Source organism: Haplochromis burtoni, unplaced genomic scaffold (assembly GCF_018398535.1).
Source record: "Haplochromis burtoni strain Fernald_Lab_line unplaced genomic scaffold, NCSU_Asbu1 Contig_18, whole genome shotgun sequence".
Taxonomy (NCBI): domain Eukaryota; kingdom Metazoa; phylum Chordata; class Actinopteri; order Cichliformes; family Cichlidae; genus Haplochromis; species Haplochromis burtoni.
In genome coordinates, this window is record NW_024582379.1 from 1,124,897 (window position 1) to 1,140,645 (window position 15,749).

The window sequence follows — 15,749 nt, forward strand, 5'->3', positions numbered from 1 at the left end:
GTTTACCCCTGCACAGCATCCACTCTTCTTTGACAATCTGTAAATATCTGTGAACTTATGAGACCAGGTGTTGGACTTCTGGGAGATGACATCTGTAAAAGTTCCATTCATGTCTGATTCTAGATGCTCAACAGTTCTGGGTGGGTCTGCTTTTTCATATTTATTCATTTAGCTGCAAAATGTTTTCAGTTGGAAAAAGGTCTGGATTGCATGCTTGGCAGTTCAGCACCTGGACTTTTCTACTATGATGCCACGCTGTTGTAATAGCGGAATTATATGATTTAGTCTCGTCTTACTGAAATATGCTAGACCTTCCCTGAAAGTGATGTGCAGGATCCATCCATCCATCTTCTATTGCTTAGCCAGGTCTGGGCCATGCGGGCAGCAGTTTCGACAGAGATGCCAAGACCTCCCCTCCCCAGCCACTTACTCCAGCTCATCCGAGGGAACACCGGGGCGCTCTCAGACCAGCCAAGAGACATCATCTCTCCAGCATGTCCTGAGTCTACCACGGGGCCTCATCTAGGGCTTTTCCACATTCTACTGTGAATAAAATGCAGGTTTATGAGTTTTTCTACACAACATTCTACACACTTCCTAAAGATCGAGCTGTGTGTAAATTTGTTTTTTAAATGAGAAAAATAATTAAATAAAGAATAAGACTGCATGTGACAAAGGAAATAAACTGAGTCTTGACACCCCTGACCTAAAGGAAACCATGAACATGCTTTAGAAAATTGTGATGGCCTTGACAATATCACCCCCCTCAGGATAAAAGAAGCATGAGCAGATGGTGTTATCTACAAACCCAACACCTCAATGCACACTGTTTATTAATTAATGGTGACTAAATAAGTGCAGAATTTAACATTTAAACAAAAAGTTTATTCATCCATCCCACAATAACTTAACAACTTCCCACAATGCCTTGGAGCTCAACCTGTGCAAATGGAAATGCCAAAATTGCACCACATAAAACATGGCGACCTCTGGAGAGAGAATAACAGATCAAATTGATTGTTCTTGAAGTTTTTGTTGTTTTTAATCACTTCTATCCCAAGTAGGACACTTCTATAAACCTGGACAATAAAATGAAACAAGCTTTTTTTGGCTTCTTTCAGCGGGATAATAATATTTGTACACTGGATTTTTTTTCTTTTCCCATCCCTGACTGAAAAGGTTTAACATATAACCACAATCTTTTAGCTTTCGATCTGTTCTCATCTCTTTTCATACAGCTGTGTATAGTAAAATTATGTAGGTTAAAACAGCTTCTTTATACTTGTGCTTTAGCCAATGTCAATGTGAAAGAGATACATTTACAGTAAGATGTTTGTAAACCACAAGTAAAGATCCACGTGATTCCTGCCTGAAAGTCAAACCACCCAGGTGAACTAAGCCCATAAACCATTGCATGTGACCTACACTAGTACAAAAAAACTGCTCACCGAAATTTGTAGTGAAACCCCTAAAAATAAACATGCATGTTTAAGATTTCTTTCTGCACTGCTAAATAAATGTCAAAAAAGGGTGAGATGAGAGTTTCGAAACATCAAATTATAACTCGTATTCACTTGAATTATCTTCTATTCAAGCAACAATTCTTCCAACCACACAAATGTTACAATATTGTTGTACAAAACCAAATGGACAGCGTCGGCTCAAAGAAAGACAGTGACTTAAGGAACTGGTGCACCTCTAACAGCTGGGATTGCCACTTAACAGACAAAACGATGCGGTTTTAAATACAAGAATGAGTCATTTCTTTTTTGTCTGCCACAGAGTCACACAGATGTAATAATAAAAAACAACAACAACAAAAAAAACCCTACATCCCATATGTTAGAATTTATGTTGCACACTTAAACCGATCAATATTTCCCCCAATGTAAAAGAGAGCAAATGGAAACAAAGCAAAAACTTACTTTTAATTTATAGAGATTTTCTTTATGGAATTAGGTTTGCAGTCACTCGTGGTATACCTTCTGCACTTTAATTCAATCCTTCAACCCAACAACCACCTTATGAACAAAGGGTGTCAAACTAATATTGGATTAAAGGACTGCTTACTCTCTGCAGAGCACAGCAAACTCCTTTCTAACTACTATCTAAAATGGCAAAGCCGATCAAAACAAAAAACACAACATCTACCATTTCTCACTTAATAAAGTGAGTTTTAGTAACACAGGAAAAAGATGCAACAGATTTTTCATAAACAAATCCAACCTTCGCACTGAGAGTGTGGCTTTTGAGAGCTAGTGCAGATAAAGACAAATATCTGCAGTATCCTTATAATATGACTACATTTAGTCCCAGTATCCACTTGGGTGCTTATTTCAGAGCAGTTTGGGATGAAAATTGGAACAGATCATGAAGACAGGGGTTAGAAAAGGACACATTTAAAATAAGAACACATTTAGAAATCATTTCAAATATTCAAATGACTTAAAGTTTTTCTTTAGCTATATGGCCGGTGCTTGAACTGCTTCAAATACAGATAGTTACAAGCAACACAATCAAGTCTTCCTCCTGTTTTTTTTTTTTTAATCCTCAAAAACACTTTTAACCCACAACTATTTTTTCTCCTCAAGACTAATTTGCATAAAGTTGTAAGAACAGCTGTACTGATTTAAGAGGCCGCATCAGATTGTACGACCTGGCCGCTTGATATGATTCAATTACAGATCAGCGCGGCTGTTCCTATGCACTCCATGCACACAAGCTCAAGAACAGACAAAGGAAGTGATGAGTCAGATCTCAGAGGCTGTTATGAGCCCACACGTGTTGTCGTGGTCTTCTTGTCAGAGAAGAAGCTTCGCAGCAAGACCACCTGGCTGATGCTGACCACCAGAAGGATAATGGCTTCTCCGATGGACCAGAAAGCGACGCGGGTATTGAGGTCCTCGGCGCGACTGCGTCCCTGGGCCTCACGGAGGCGAAAGTGTGTCTGATAGTCGATCACCGACTTCAGAGCCTCATGGATGGACACGCAGGCTGACTCCATCTGTAAATGGTGAAGATTGGAAAACAAAACTGATTTTAGATTTTTGGAAGATGGCTGAAAATATTTACTAAATTCATCCACCAGGAACATTAAATCTGCACGGCTGACAAATATGAGTCTGTCACTTAAGGGAGGAGTGGTTCTTGTATTTATATCATTGGTATTCTTTTGGCAACAGTGGTTTTGGCAGTGCTTTTTAATTATATTTCCTTAGCTAATATTACAGTAGGCAGATGATATTTTGTGCTTTTTCTAGTCTGTCTGAACAGACATATATTTCAGTATTTGAACATCCCACATCTTGCTGTCTTTTTCTGCCTTTAGTTTTGTGCCTGATAAATGACAACCATCATTTACTTAATCTAATGAAACACAAAAAGGTGATAAGGTCAGACATTTCCAGAAGGAGGGGACTAACATCTGCAACATTTAGCAGGAATTTTCCCCCCATTATTCTAAAAAGAATGACTCCAGCTCAGCCATATTTTTAGGATGTAATCAGCTTCCCTGAAGTAATTGCACAAAGTTCAAACGGTCATTTTCTAGGTTTGTCTGGGTCTCTCCAAACGTCTTTTTTTTGTTTGTTTAAAATCGTTCTTTGGTAGATCACTGGTTAGGATCACTGTCTTGCTACATCATCAAATTTCAGCCTTCTTTTAGTTGATATTATCTTGTGAGAGTAGCCACAGTACTGAGATTTCATTTACAGATAAAGCTTGTCTGGTGACCCTTTCTATCTGAATAAAATAAACAAACTCTGCAAGGTGGCTGCTCTGCTTTTTGGGGGTTATTTATCACCAGGATTTATTTGCTTTTAATTTAAAGAAACTGTGTTGGTTCATTTGTGCAACCAGGATGAAGACAGGGTAACCGTTTAGGTTATTTCGCCCTAACAAATACAATGAAGGAAACATCAGTGAGAGAAACAGGCAGTTAACAGGTTTATGTGTGCATCCTCACAGTTTACCTGAGTAAGAGCAGTGACTCTGTTCTCGTTGGGGAAAAGTGGAGGGTCATCGCCAACCTGGAAGTCAAAGTAAACTGTCTTATGGGTGAAGGTGGAGAACTCATTGCTGAAGCAGAATTTGTAGGTGCCATTCTTGGCTGCTGTGAAGGTAAAGCTGTCATATTGCTTCTTCATCTCCTTATAGAGTGTTGTGCCATCTGGGTCCTCCAAACGGCAGTCCACATCATAATGACCACCGGTCACCACCTGGGAATCGAAAGCACAGAAGGAATGAGTAACAAAGCCAAGGAGGGGTAGAATGGATACTGACAAAGTGTTTTTAAAAATATATATGGATAGCGTTTTTGCTTACAGGTCAGATTCTTTATCAATTTCATGTCTGAGTCCTACACGTTTTCAGTGTCAGTGCAAATTAATCTGAACACAGTGTAGAAACAGAGTTTAAAACAACTGCCCCAACATAAGATAAGACAACCTTTATTAGTCCCACACGTGGGAAATTTGTTTTGTTACAGCAGAAAGTGGACAGTGAAAAGTTATATATCATCAGATTGTTATTACAGGCTAATTATGCACACAATTAAAAATAAAAACAATCACCCAGATTAATCTTCATTTATTGCACTTTTTCTCTTTTTTGGCAAATACACTTGAGGCACCAGTATGTGATTATTGCACTTTAAAAATTACACAACACTATGCTCCTAATGCATACTTGTACAATAATTCCCCACTCGACCTGTGGGCTCGTCAGCCCTTGGTATTTCTCAAGCTTCTTGTATTCCTTCTTCTTGATTCACTTGGTATAGCTACATCCATCACCGTGGCCTTCTTCCTCTGATGGTCCACCATGTGGACATTATATTTGATTGGTTAACCATCACCAGTTTGTTTGTCTGCATCTGGAGGTCTAAATGGATGTTAGCTTGGGTTACTCTCAATCACCTTTGGGGTGTATCCCATTTTGACCTCCGGATTTCCAGACCATACTTGTCACAGATGTTCCTGTATACGATGCCACACACTTGGTTATGGTGTTCAATGTATGCCCTGCCTGCTAGCATCTTGCACTCTGCTGTTATGTGCTGGATTATCTCTGGGGTATCTTTGCACAGCCTGTATGATAGACCTCGATCTCTAAGGATCTTTTGCTACCATGAGTAGTGTTTCTGTGCTGTCTACCCTGTCAAACTTTAACCATTGGTAGAATCTTTCAATATCAGCCACTTCTTGTGTTTGTTATACACCCTGTATGTGTGTGTGTGTGTGTGTGTGTGTGTGTGTGTGTGTGTGTGTGTGTGTGTGTGTAGTTCTAGTGAAATGTTTAAGGCACACGTCACAGATAATGAATAAGATCATTTAATAGTATTTATTACTTATAACTCGGCCTGCTGCTACCTGGACACCTCTTATTAAATTTAAATATTTACCTGAAGATCTTTCAGGTGGAAGTACAGTAACTAAGTTGGTTTACATTTCTAGTGTTTATCAGACATGCACATGAAGCTGTTCATGTCCCTGGGTTTTCATCTTTGACGCCTGATACAGATTTCAAGAGGACAATCTATACTCGATTTAATTTGGGGGAAAAAACGACAAGGATGATTCGCATGGATGGGAGGGATCGAAAGAACAGACACGCACCTGGAACTCCAGGGTGCATTTGGTGCCCATGATGATGTCTTCGTAGAAACACTGTTTAGCGTTGTCTGGCAGCTCAAAAGTTAGCTCGGAGCCGAGCACCCACCCACAAAGCAGCTGGGCCCAGAGCACCTGAAGCAACACCCGAAGCGATCCGTGCATCCTGAAGACTGAGAGCCGACAGCTTCTAAGAAAAAAACTGTAAAAACAACAGATTTAAAACTAAAACCGTCACCGAAGGTGGCGAAAATACCGACAAGGAAAACCCGGACACTGATATAAGCGGCTAGCTGCTAGCTTAAAGCTAACTAGCGAGCTAGCTGGTCTTTATATTTTAGAGAAAGAAAGAAGCTCGGGATTTGTAATATGTTTCAATGGTTGCTGTGTTGTTGTTTTATTAGGATATAAGTAGTAACAGGAGTTAAAATAAATCCAAATATTTACGATTTTAGATTATGTTTTACTTAGAATTACCTACTCACCCCAGTCCTCACCCGGATGCAACTAATGCTAAGACGCGTATTACTAACGACACATCTCATTGGCCGTCATCCGTAAAAGCCCGCCTTTGCTTGCTCTCACTGGTGGAAAAACATAAAAGGAGGAGCCATTGTAACATCACGTGGGCCACAACCACGTAAGTGTGAGCAAAGCGTAGCTTCCCTTTTATTACCTGAATCCAGGGCTCCAACGTGGCCGCCGGTTAAAATGAAAGTGAAGGCAGTTTGAATGGAGTAGAAATGCTGCTTAAGCCCTATCGGTATAGCATGGTGGTTACATTTATGTTACTTATAACCAAATTTCATTAGACACATTAAATGTTTCGTAACACATTTGGGATATTTAACCCCTATGACAGCGTCACACTCTGGCAACAAAACATGTTTTTTTGTTTGTTTGATTTGTCTTGTTTGTTTATTTCATTTTGTCTTTTTTGTTATTACACTGTGCCTTAAGTTTTATATTCATTTATTTTTATATAATGACACAATATATAAGGAGTAAGGGGGTGAAATAATCTTTAAAATGTACCTGTATGTGGATGAATGTGTGAAGAAGTATATTTGGTTGTTGAAAGGAAAATTTTGATTTCATTTATTACTAGAAAAACATTTTGGCTCATTTTCTCAGTTGCATTATGGGTTTAGACCACTTTTGCAAACTACTTTGGGTCCTTTCTGTATGGTGTAAAATGAATGACTGACTTAAATATTAGTGGATAGTTTTCATTCACAATATGTAGTAGACTTGATTTTAAAGGTTATCGTGCCAGATAATGATCTATTTTCCCTGTGTGTTTAAAACAAATATATAGAAAAAATTGTTTTTAAAACATTTTTGCTGGAATTGAACATTGCAAAGTAACCCCTGAAATCATGAAAAAGAAATATTGCTCTTGAGTACATATTAGCATTTCTGTCGTGAATTGTAAGAATGAAAAACAAAAACAAAACTATATCATTCTATTCATAGCAGGCTTACCTTTTAAATGTTCAGGACAGCTGTCTTCAAACCCTTGCACTTTTCCACTTAGAGATGTTATAGATGGCAAGGAGCCAGACTTACATCGATCCTCTTGCCTTGCAAATAAAAACTCTCCATGCCTTCATTATACATTTACATCCCATCCCTATAAGCATTTATATTTATCTCTCAATCTTTATGCCAACAAAACGCACACTGAAAACACCACAATGTCTTTCTCTCACATCTAATATTCATGTACTCATTTAATACTTTTGGGGTGTAGACCATGCCAACACCCACAGATGTTGTATCATTTTAATATTCCCATGACACAACGCCCCTCATAATGTACGTTGAGTGCATCTTCCTGATAGTTGTGAAATTGCATCTCACCCTGAAAACAAGCTTCACATGAACATGCAGTGTGTATGCAGTGAAAGCAAAACAAGCCACAGAAATCAGTTAGATGGATTTTATGGTTGGGTTATGGTTAAGCAGGAAATAAAGCAAATGCATTATGAAGCAGGTGTCGAATGAAAGGTATCAAAAACAGTCAAAGGTTAAGAGGAAAGACTAGAGTTTAATTAAACGAAAGTGGGAGAAAGTAGGTGTGGAGAAAGGAATGACTTTTTCATCAGACACACTGGAACATCATTAAAATATTCAACTTTGGAACAGCTTTGCGTCTTTCACCTTCACGCCCCCCACCCCCCGCCGCCTTTTCTGAACGTTGAAATGATTGGCTCGACGCTCACTCCATACCACTTGGGGCAGTAATGCGCCAAATAATCGAAAGCCAGCTGTAAATGCGCCTCAATAAAGAAGAGAAGAGGAGCGCCGTAAAGACAAAACAAAGCCACACATTTCAACGAACAGGCGCTGGTCGCTTTTTTATTTTTATTTTTTGTAATCAAACAAATTTCATTCATTATTCATAACGATTACCGGCAATATCAATAAAAGGCTTGCATCATGCCGAGTAGTACGTCTTTGCTGGAGGCCGATGAGGGAGAGTCCGAGGTCCCACCGCCGCTCCTGCACGCTTTCGCCGGTATGGGCCTTGACGAGCAGCACGGCGCTCATAGCCAGACGCCCGAACTAGCTGACGAGAGCCTCCCCTTTCACCACCTCCCGCTCTCCTCGGTCTCCCATTTCAGCCTCCTCGGTACGGTCCTCGACTTGAAGCCCTTGCCACTGCCTCGTCCGCCCTCGGGAGACGAAATTAACAAAACGGCAGCGGCTGAGGACGAGGAGGAGCCATTAGTTGCAACCGATTCCTCGTTGCTAACGCAGGCCCACCACCGCAACCAACACCTACTTTCTGGGCCGGCTAGCTCCGGGATGGAGCACATCGAGACTGTGTTGCTATACAACGGAGACGAGCGGGACGATCCTGCGGTCGGCGGCGCTCTCCCGCCGGCTAACAGCATGACGATGCTACCGTCCGGCGGGTTCGGGGAGCCGGATTACGGAGAGGCCGAGACATCACTGTTGAACCGGCGTAAGAGCGTAAACACGACCGAGTGTGTGGCCGTGCCGAGCTCGGAGCACGTCGCGGAGATCGTTGGCAGGCAGGGTGAGTCGCTTTCTTTTTGACTGCTTGTGGAGCTAACGTTAAGGTGCTAACGGAGTTTAGACTAAACTTTGTGGGGAGAGTTAGGCAGGACCGAATTAAGGGACAAAATAAAGAAACTTGAAGAATCGCGAGTTTATCTTCTAATTAATTAAAGGCGTGGAACAGAAAAGCAACGAGATAAAACTAAGTTATAGCTTTAAAAAAAAATCGTCGCGAAGAAAAGTGGCATAGTCAGCTACTAGCTTAGCATTCCTCCCCCTTCAAACTGGGTCAACAATAACACCCTCGCCCAACACCCTGAAAAAAGTTTACAGCTAAAGTTTTATTGGTCTCCGGAACCCACTCTGTGGCCTCGGTGCAGTAGCTCGCCTATATCACGGGTATGCTGTCAGTGAGCCTCCCCGTAGCCGTGTTTTGCTGAGCTAAACCAGCCTGGGCTTTGTCTCGGAGGAGAGGGCACCATTCTTTTGCCACATCAGCTGCAGGTTATAGTTAGCTCCGTGACATAACCGATATGATTTCAGCTAAACATCCCCTCGCTGTTCTTAGACCCTTATATGTGGTCTTTGTTTTATCTAAACTTTACATAGATGGCTGGACTCGGTTAGTGGGGCAGTGTGATTATGTTTGAGAGTAAGTTGGGGGATGGTGCACAGACTGCGGTGTTGACAACAACAGGAAATGGCTCTGGTAATGATGCTGGACTCTCAACCACTGCTGAATGGAATATTTAATTTATAAGCTATGCAACTTTTATGTGGCATTAATGACTGGAGACCTGTGCTGTAGTGCTTGTGTCATGATCTTTTATTAGTTCATTAGTTTATTAGGAGATGCAGAGTTTCAAGAGTTCAATGTTGAATCTGTGGAGGTTAATGTGGTTCCCTTATGTGTTTTTTTTAACTTGCCCATGTGACAGGCTGTAAGATCAAGGCACTTCGAGCCAAGACCAACACCTACATTAAGACACCAGTGAGGGGGGAACAGCCAGTCTTTGTTGTGACGGGGCGTAAAGAAGATGTGGCCATGGCTAAAAGGGAGATCATGTCTGCGGCTGAGCACTTTTCCCTTATCAGAGCCTCTCGGAACAGGACGGGCCCTCTTACTGCAGGAGCCAGCCTCGGGACTCCGGCTTTACCTGGACGGACTACAATTCAGGTCAGCAAACTTGACTTTAAATGAGAAAAAAAAAGAAAAAAAAAAAGAAGTCATTCAGGGGTTGAGAACAACCGTTAGGATGACTCGGTGTTATTAGTGTCAGTATCTAGGCAAAATTATTGTATAAATAAGGCTCTCTGTTGTGTTTTGTATTTTAAAGTGTGTATAGCTAACCTTTATCGTTTTAACTGTACAGGTGCGGGTACCATATCGTGTTGTTGGGTTGGTTGTGGGTCCTAAAGGTGGGTATTTAATTTGTATTGTTTGCATGTATGTAACTGCTGAAAGTCATAGTTTTAAAGAAAGTCTCTAAAACAAAAATCAGAATTGCCCTTTAGCTTAATTATATGTTGTTTTAGCATAGATGACAGGAAAGGTGTGAAACATACAATTTAGGACAAAAAGAGTCAGAAAAACAAATTTCATGTTAGCAGATGCAGACTAAAAGTGTTTTTTGGATGATATAGGCAAGACACTATGGGACTGTTCAGTTGTGTAGCTCTGCTATCAGGCCCCACATCTAACAGCTTTCTGTTTCTGTGTTGTCTAATGGATATCCTGTGTTTCTAAAAGCCTCTGCATCTTGATATCCATCAGCTCAAGTCCAGAAGATTCCCTGTCGCTCTCAGCTAGTCTTTGTACACATTAGCACCTGTGTGTGGAAAAAGCCCTGAGGCTGATTATGATTTGCTCACTGTCTTTAACTCTTTGCCCTGTTGACATTACCAGCTGTGTGTCAAATAGCATGGGCTGTTTTTTTGTTTGTTAAACCAACCAAACTTGCGATAATACCTGTAGAGGAAGTAGTGACGTGTCAAAAAAAGTCACTGGAGTTGAAAATTTAGGATGAAACACTGCGTCACACAAACACAGAGTCGAGAGGTGTGCTGTGGAGTATTTACAAGCATCAAAATGCACTCTAGGATATTGTTCTCGGTTAAAAACACAGTATTGACATTTGATAAGGTTTCCACACTGGATCTGAATTCAGTGTTTTGGTCAGGTGGTGTGGATTTCAGCCAGATGAGTCAGTAGGCCAGCCTGTAGTTGAGCACTGTAATTACTGCACAGCTGTGCTGTTTCCATTTTCAAAGCAACACACACAATGATTAAATAGATCTGAGTGCGGGGCGCTGGTTTGACTCACTGGGTTGAGCAACGGTGATGCATATGCTATAAGGTTAATGCTGAGGCCCGCTTTTGAGTTATGTCTTTCTCCAAGCTTCTCTCCTGTCCTGTCCAAAAAAAAAAAATCTATAAAAAAACAACAACCAAGAAACAAGTGTAACTGCCGTAAATGCACAATACTGTCGTTGTGATTAAAATCTTGAGTATTTAGCTGTGACTGCAGTTTCTGTGTGACTCAGCTTGGCCTATTTTGTCAGATTGTCAAGCTGCAGTTGTTAAAAGACAAACAAGTACACAGAGCTGTTAGTGATGCAGTCTGAGATTTTGATGGACTATTATTTGATTTATGAGATTTGTACCACCAGCTACTAAAAATTAAGCGTCCATGTGCGATTTGTTTGCTTTACATTGGTGGCTGCTCATATTAAACATGGACAAAGTTTCTGATCATGAGGTTAAGGTTAGGTGACACTTTTGTTCAAGCACTTTTTTTCTACTCTTGTATCTGTGTGACGTCAAAGGGGGGAGGGGTATATCCCCAATACAGCAATTTTACTGCTCTGACTATGAGGACCTAAGCCCCGCCCACTTCATATTCAGACTCTTGAAAATGTGAAAATGAACATATTATATCCACTTCAAACTATAACCGACAGTCATGTTGCAAAGTGAGCAGAACGTTGATTGAGTCTTTGTATTCAACATGTGTCTCTCATGTTTTGAGTGAAAGAGCTGGTCTGGTCATATCTTTCAGGAGCAACCATAAAACGCATTCAGCAGCAGACCCACACCTACATTGTGACGCCGAGCCGGGACAAAGAGCCAGTGTTTGAGGTTACGGGCATGCCGGAAAACGTGGACCGGGCAAGGGAGGAGATAGAGGCCCATATCGCCCTCCGCACCGGAACCTGCGGGGGCATCGAGGCTCCAGGTGTAGACAACAATGACTTTCAGTTCAACGGGACAGATGTCAGCTTCGAGACATCGGCTGTTTTGGGAGAGGCCGGATGGCTTCAGGCAGTTGCATCATCACCAGGCGGCGGTGGCTTGCTGCCACTAAACATCAGCGGTACTCAGCGAGTCAATAGCAATATCAACAATGGCGCCAGGATGTCTTCCAACTACCGCAACGACAGCTCCAGCTCCCTGGGCAGCGGCACCAGCTCAGCCGATTCTTTTTATAGCAGCGGGAACGTCAACCGACTGGCAGATGTCAGCCCGACCGGCCCGTTTAATGCCAACGCTAACAACAACAGCAATGGCGGCAGTGCAAGTTTCTGGTTTGGCGAGGGCCTTCTTCCCGTGGGGTCTGAGGAGCTGGTTGGGCTGGGAGGTGGAGGCTCCTCCTCAGGATTTGACCCATTAACCATTTCCACTGCCCATTCGTCACACCCTACTGCACAGCCACACATCTGGAGCCCCTTTGTGGACCACCAGCCCCTCCAGGCCTTTGATGCTCTTCAGTCTCAGGTAAGAGAAATTTAACAGCTGCAGTTTTATGGCCTCCTGTGCAGTTTTATTTTAGTCTTTTTATGGTCAGCAGCGTGCAGGGGGAGTTTGATATGCAAATTGCAGGCTCAGAACTGTGATTTATCACAGATGTGCATTTATAAGGATTTTGTTATAACATTAGAAATCCCTTAAAAAATGATGGTGGATATAAAACTTGGTAAGCTAAGTTAATATGTTGTTTCTCACTAACTTATTTGCCTGCATAGCTCAATTTTAACATAAACTTTTTGATGGTGTCCATTTATCTAATCTTCAACACCTATGATGTCTCCAGACAAGCCAGCCTGGGACACCCCGGCTCTCGCCAACCTTCTCTGGGACCGATGCCCTGGAGCATCCTCAGGCCCAGCGTGTTCACCGGGGACCGTTTGGCTCGGCCGGGGCTCTCGACGCCCACAGGTTCCCCTCTTACAGCTCAGCCTTCTCCTCCTCAAGTGAAAGCACCGCCTCCTCTTCCTCCCCTCCCGAATCCTCGCTCGCCTATCGACTGGGGCTCGGATCAACAGGGAGGGGACAGGATTTGTGCGTCCAGTGTATGAATAACCAGGCGATCGCCGCCTTGGTTCCTTGCGGCCATAACCTCTTCTGTCTAAATTGTGCCACCCAGATATGCCAGGGTCCAGATGCTGTGTGCCCTGAGTGTCTGTCCCCAGCCACCCAGGCCATTCAGCTTCGCAATATGTGATTTTCTTCTTCTTCTCTTTTTTTCCCCTTAATTTCCTTTATAACTGATTAGAGATCAGCCTGCCCAACACTTATGGTTCATGACGTGTGTGTGTGTGTGTGTGTGTGTGTGTGTAGGGGAGGGAAATACAAAACTGACCCCAGGTCAGTGTCTAAGTGTAATTCTCATCTGGCTTCCTTTAAGCTGGTGAAGCAGAGTAGGTGAATAAGGAATGATGTTGATTTAGGGCCGAGGTTAGGGTGCTGAGCCCGTTCACGTGCCTGGTATTGTGAAGTCTTCTTCCTTGATTGATCAACGAGAGGGTTCGAAACCCTCTATGTAGCATTGGGGGGAGGGTGGGGTTGGGATAGATATATTTTTTGATTCATATTTTCTTTTTTGTCCTTAAAATCTTTAGTTATTGTTATTTTTTTGTACCTACCTATAATTTTATTTGTTTTAAATTGAGTTTGAATTCTATTGGCCTTTTTTGTCTACATCTCAAAAGTTTTTTTTTCGTTAAAATACATTGAATTATGGCCAAGACCCTTTGCCTTTATTTTAAGTAAAAGAAAAAAAAAAGTAGAGGCAAATGAGTTTCCATGAGTTCCACATGTGACTGTATAACTACACTATTAAGGAAAAATAGTGTTCTTCTTGTTACTTAAAAACAAACAAACAAAAAACCAAGTTAATGCAGTAAATCTGATACAGCGTAGATCGTCTTTTCAGAATTCATGTTTCCCAGATGATTGGTGCAAATATCATCAGGCTACCGGCGCACACCTGCGCGTCTTTAAAAAGGATGTTTACATTCAGTAGGACTTGAATGAGAGGTTTTGAGTACTGCTAATATAATAACAGTGTAACACACACGGACACACACCCGCGGCGTGTTTTGACTTTATTAACTACAATTTGAAAGTTGTCGCACTCCAACGGCAATCTCTCGTTGCCTCATTTCTTTATTCTTTTCCCAGAATAACACCGACAAGTGAGTAACTTTTTTTTATTACTTTTGGGGTCGAGATACCGCTTCAGTATCGCCACGTTGCTTTCCACTTATACTTACAAACTGTTTACGGTAAACTTGTGCCTAATTCCACTCTGAGTGTAAACAGAAGTAAACCGGTTCAGCGGACACATGGCGTTGCTCTATCTTTAAACAAACTTGTGGCCTTTTTTTGGGAAGCCAGTAATTAATTCACAACACTATCTTCAGATCCAGATTTTCGGGCTCAAAAGAACACAAGCTGACAGACCGAAGTCTTAATATATTTGTCGAGGTTCAGTCTCCCAAGACGCTCCTCGCTGGAACAAATCTTGTCTCACGAGGACGCTTTCTTTCGCTTCCTATTTTCCCAAGCTGATATCGAGCGTTGCGTTCATATTTTTTGGCACCAAACTTTCTTATTTTGTCCATTTCTGTTGTCGCATTTCCCCACCCCCACCTCAGTTTATTTACTTCTAATTTATATGTCCGTTACGACCTCGTATGGAAACAAAGTACTGTTTTTCAGCCAAAAACAGATATGCACAGCTTGTACCTTTGGAAACATTCCTCCTCCCTGTTGTTAAAGTATTTACTCTTACTTAAATCACACCTGGGAGCAAAAAAGAGATTTTTCTGAAACTATGAAGACAGCTGTGATCTGGAACAAATCCCTGTACTGTACAGGCAGGCTACTGATTCTTTTCTTTTTTCTTTTTGTAGACATCTCAGTAATATCCTTCTCTTTCACTTGAATGTCGACTCGTTTGGACGGCTCCACCCCGTGGCTGTCTCTTCACAGCTTTTCGGTAGGAAGTCAGGAAAATGATTCCAATGGGATGCAAAACTGAGATGAAGGCCGCTCGTTGCTTCACTTTTGTAATCCCACGTCTCTTCTGCCAGGCCTATGCAAAATTCATCTCAGCACGAAGCACTAGATAAGTGAAGCTTCTCGGGTTTCAAACAAACAAACTTTGGGGTTAAACTTGTAGACAGAAATAATCCGTCTGTTTATTTTAGTTTTTTATTCCTATTACATTTCAGTTCTTTAATGAGATGTTTTAACGGTACACACTTCACCTTTAACCAGCTCAGTTGCTGTTGTCCTGTGCACTACTAAGCACAGAGCTTCCCCATTATCATATCACACTATTGACTGGCCGGGACAGGCATGTTATCGACTTTCCTCTCACCTTCTCATGTCAAATCGTAGCTTTAAATATCTGTGTCTTTAGACTAGTACAGGACTGAATGAGCTCACGGACACTTTTAAAAGGGGGAAGCACTGGAACGAGTTCAGCTCGGACTGCGCTCGCACTACATTAGGTCAGTGCTGTCTCTCTGGTGTGTGGACACTGGATTGCAGTCCCTCTAGCATTCCAGCTGTAAACAGTATTTTGGGAGTTTTTACACAGCTTTGCTCCGTTTCTTTTTAATATCCATCATCTTGGCTTTCATAACAAAATGCAACCAAACAAGTCCCGCTTCTGCCCCCCTCTTTGGGTCATCCATCCGTCCCGTTGTTTTCTCAGCTCTACGATGAGCCGGTCTCCTTTTAGTCTTTCTCTCTCTGAGGGAATGCAATACACTGTCGGCCCTCAGTTTATCGATATGAATCTATTTACATTTTTGTGTATGTAT

At 41.9% G+C, this 15,749-nt stretch overlaps 2 protein-coding genes across 3 annotated transcripts; one reads left to right on the plus strand and one right to left on the minus strand.

The window, feature by feature from the left end:
- Nucleotides 1-863: 863 nt before the first annotated feature.
- tmed7 (transmembrane p24 trafficking protein 7) lies at nt 864-6,194 on the minus strand. Of its 2 annotated transcripts, none has more exons than XM_005916148.3 (4): nt 6,095-6,194; nt 5,616-5,811; nt 3,972-4,217; nt 864-3,004 (listed from the first exon to the last, which is right to left on the minus strand). In XM_005916148.3, the coding sequence occupies exons 2-4, from the start codon at nt 5,772-5,774 to the stop codon at nt 2,768-2,770; spliced, it is 642 nt and encodes a 213-aa protein (XP_005916210.1). In that variant the 5' UTR covers nt 5,775-5,811; nt 6,095-6,194; the 3' UTR covers nt 864-2,767. The 2 variants fall into 2 exon arrangements, with proteins under 2 accessions (XP_005916210.1, XP_014186733.1); XM_014331247.2 differs by having other exon boundaries at nt 6,087-6,176.
- A 1,691-nt stretch (nt 6,195-7,885) lies between these two features.
- Nucleotides 7,886-14,644, plus strand: LOC102292114 (RNA-binding protein MEX3B). The gene is made up of 5 exons (XM_005916150.3): nt 7,886-8,655; nt 9,575-9,813; nt 10,010-10,055; nt 11,696-12,411; nt 12,728-14,644. Exons 1-5 carry the CDS (start codon nt 8,052-8,054, stop codon nt 13,136-13,138), a joined length of 2,016 nt encoding a protein of 671 aa, XP_005916212.1. The 5' UTR covers nt 7,886-8,051; the 3' UTR covers nt 13,139-14,644.
- The last annotated feature ends 1,105 nt before the right edge of the window (nt 14,645-15,749 follow it).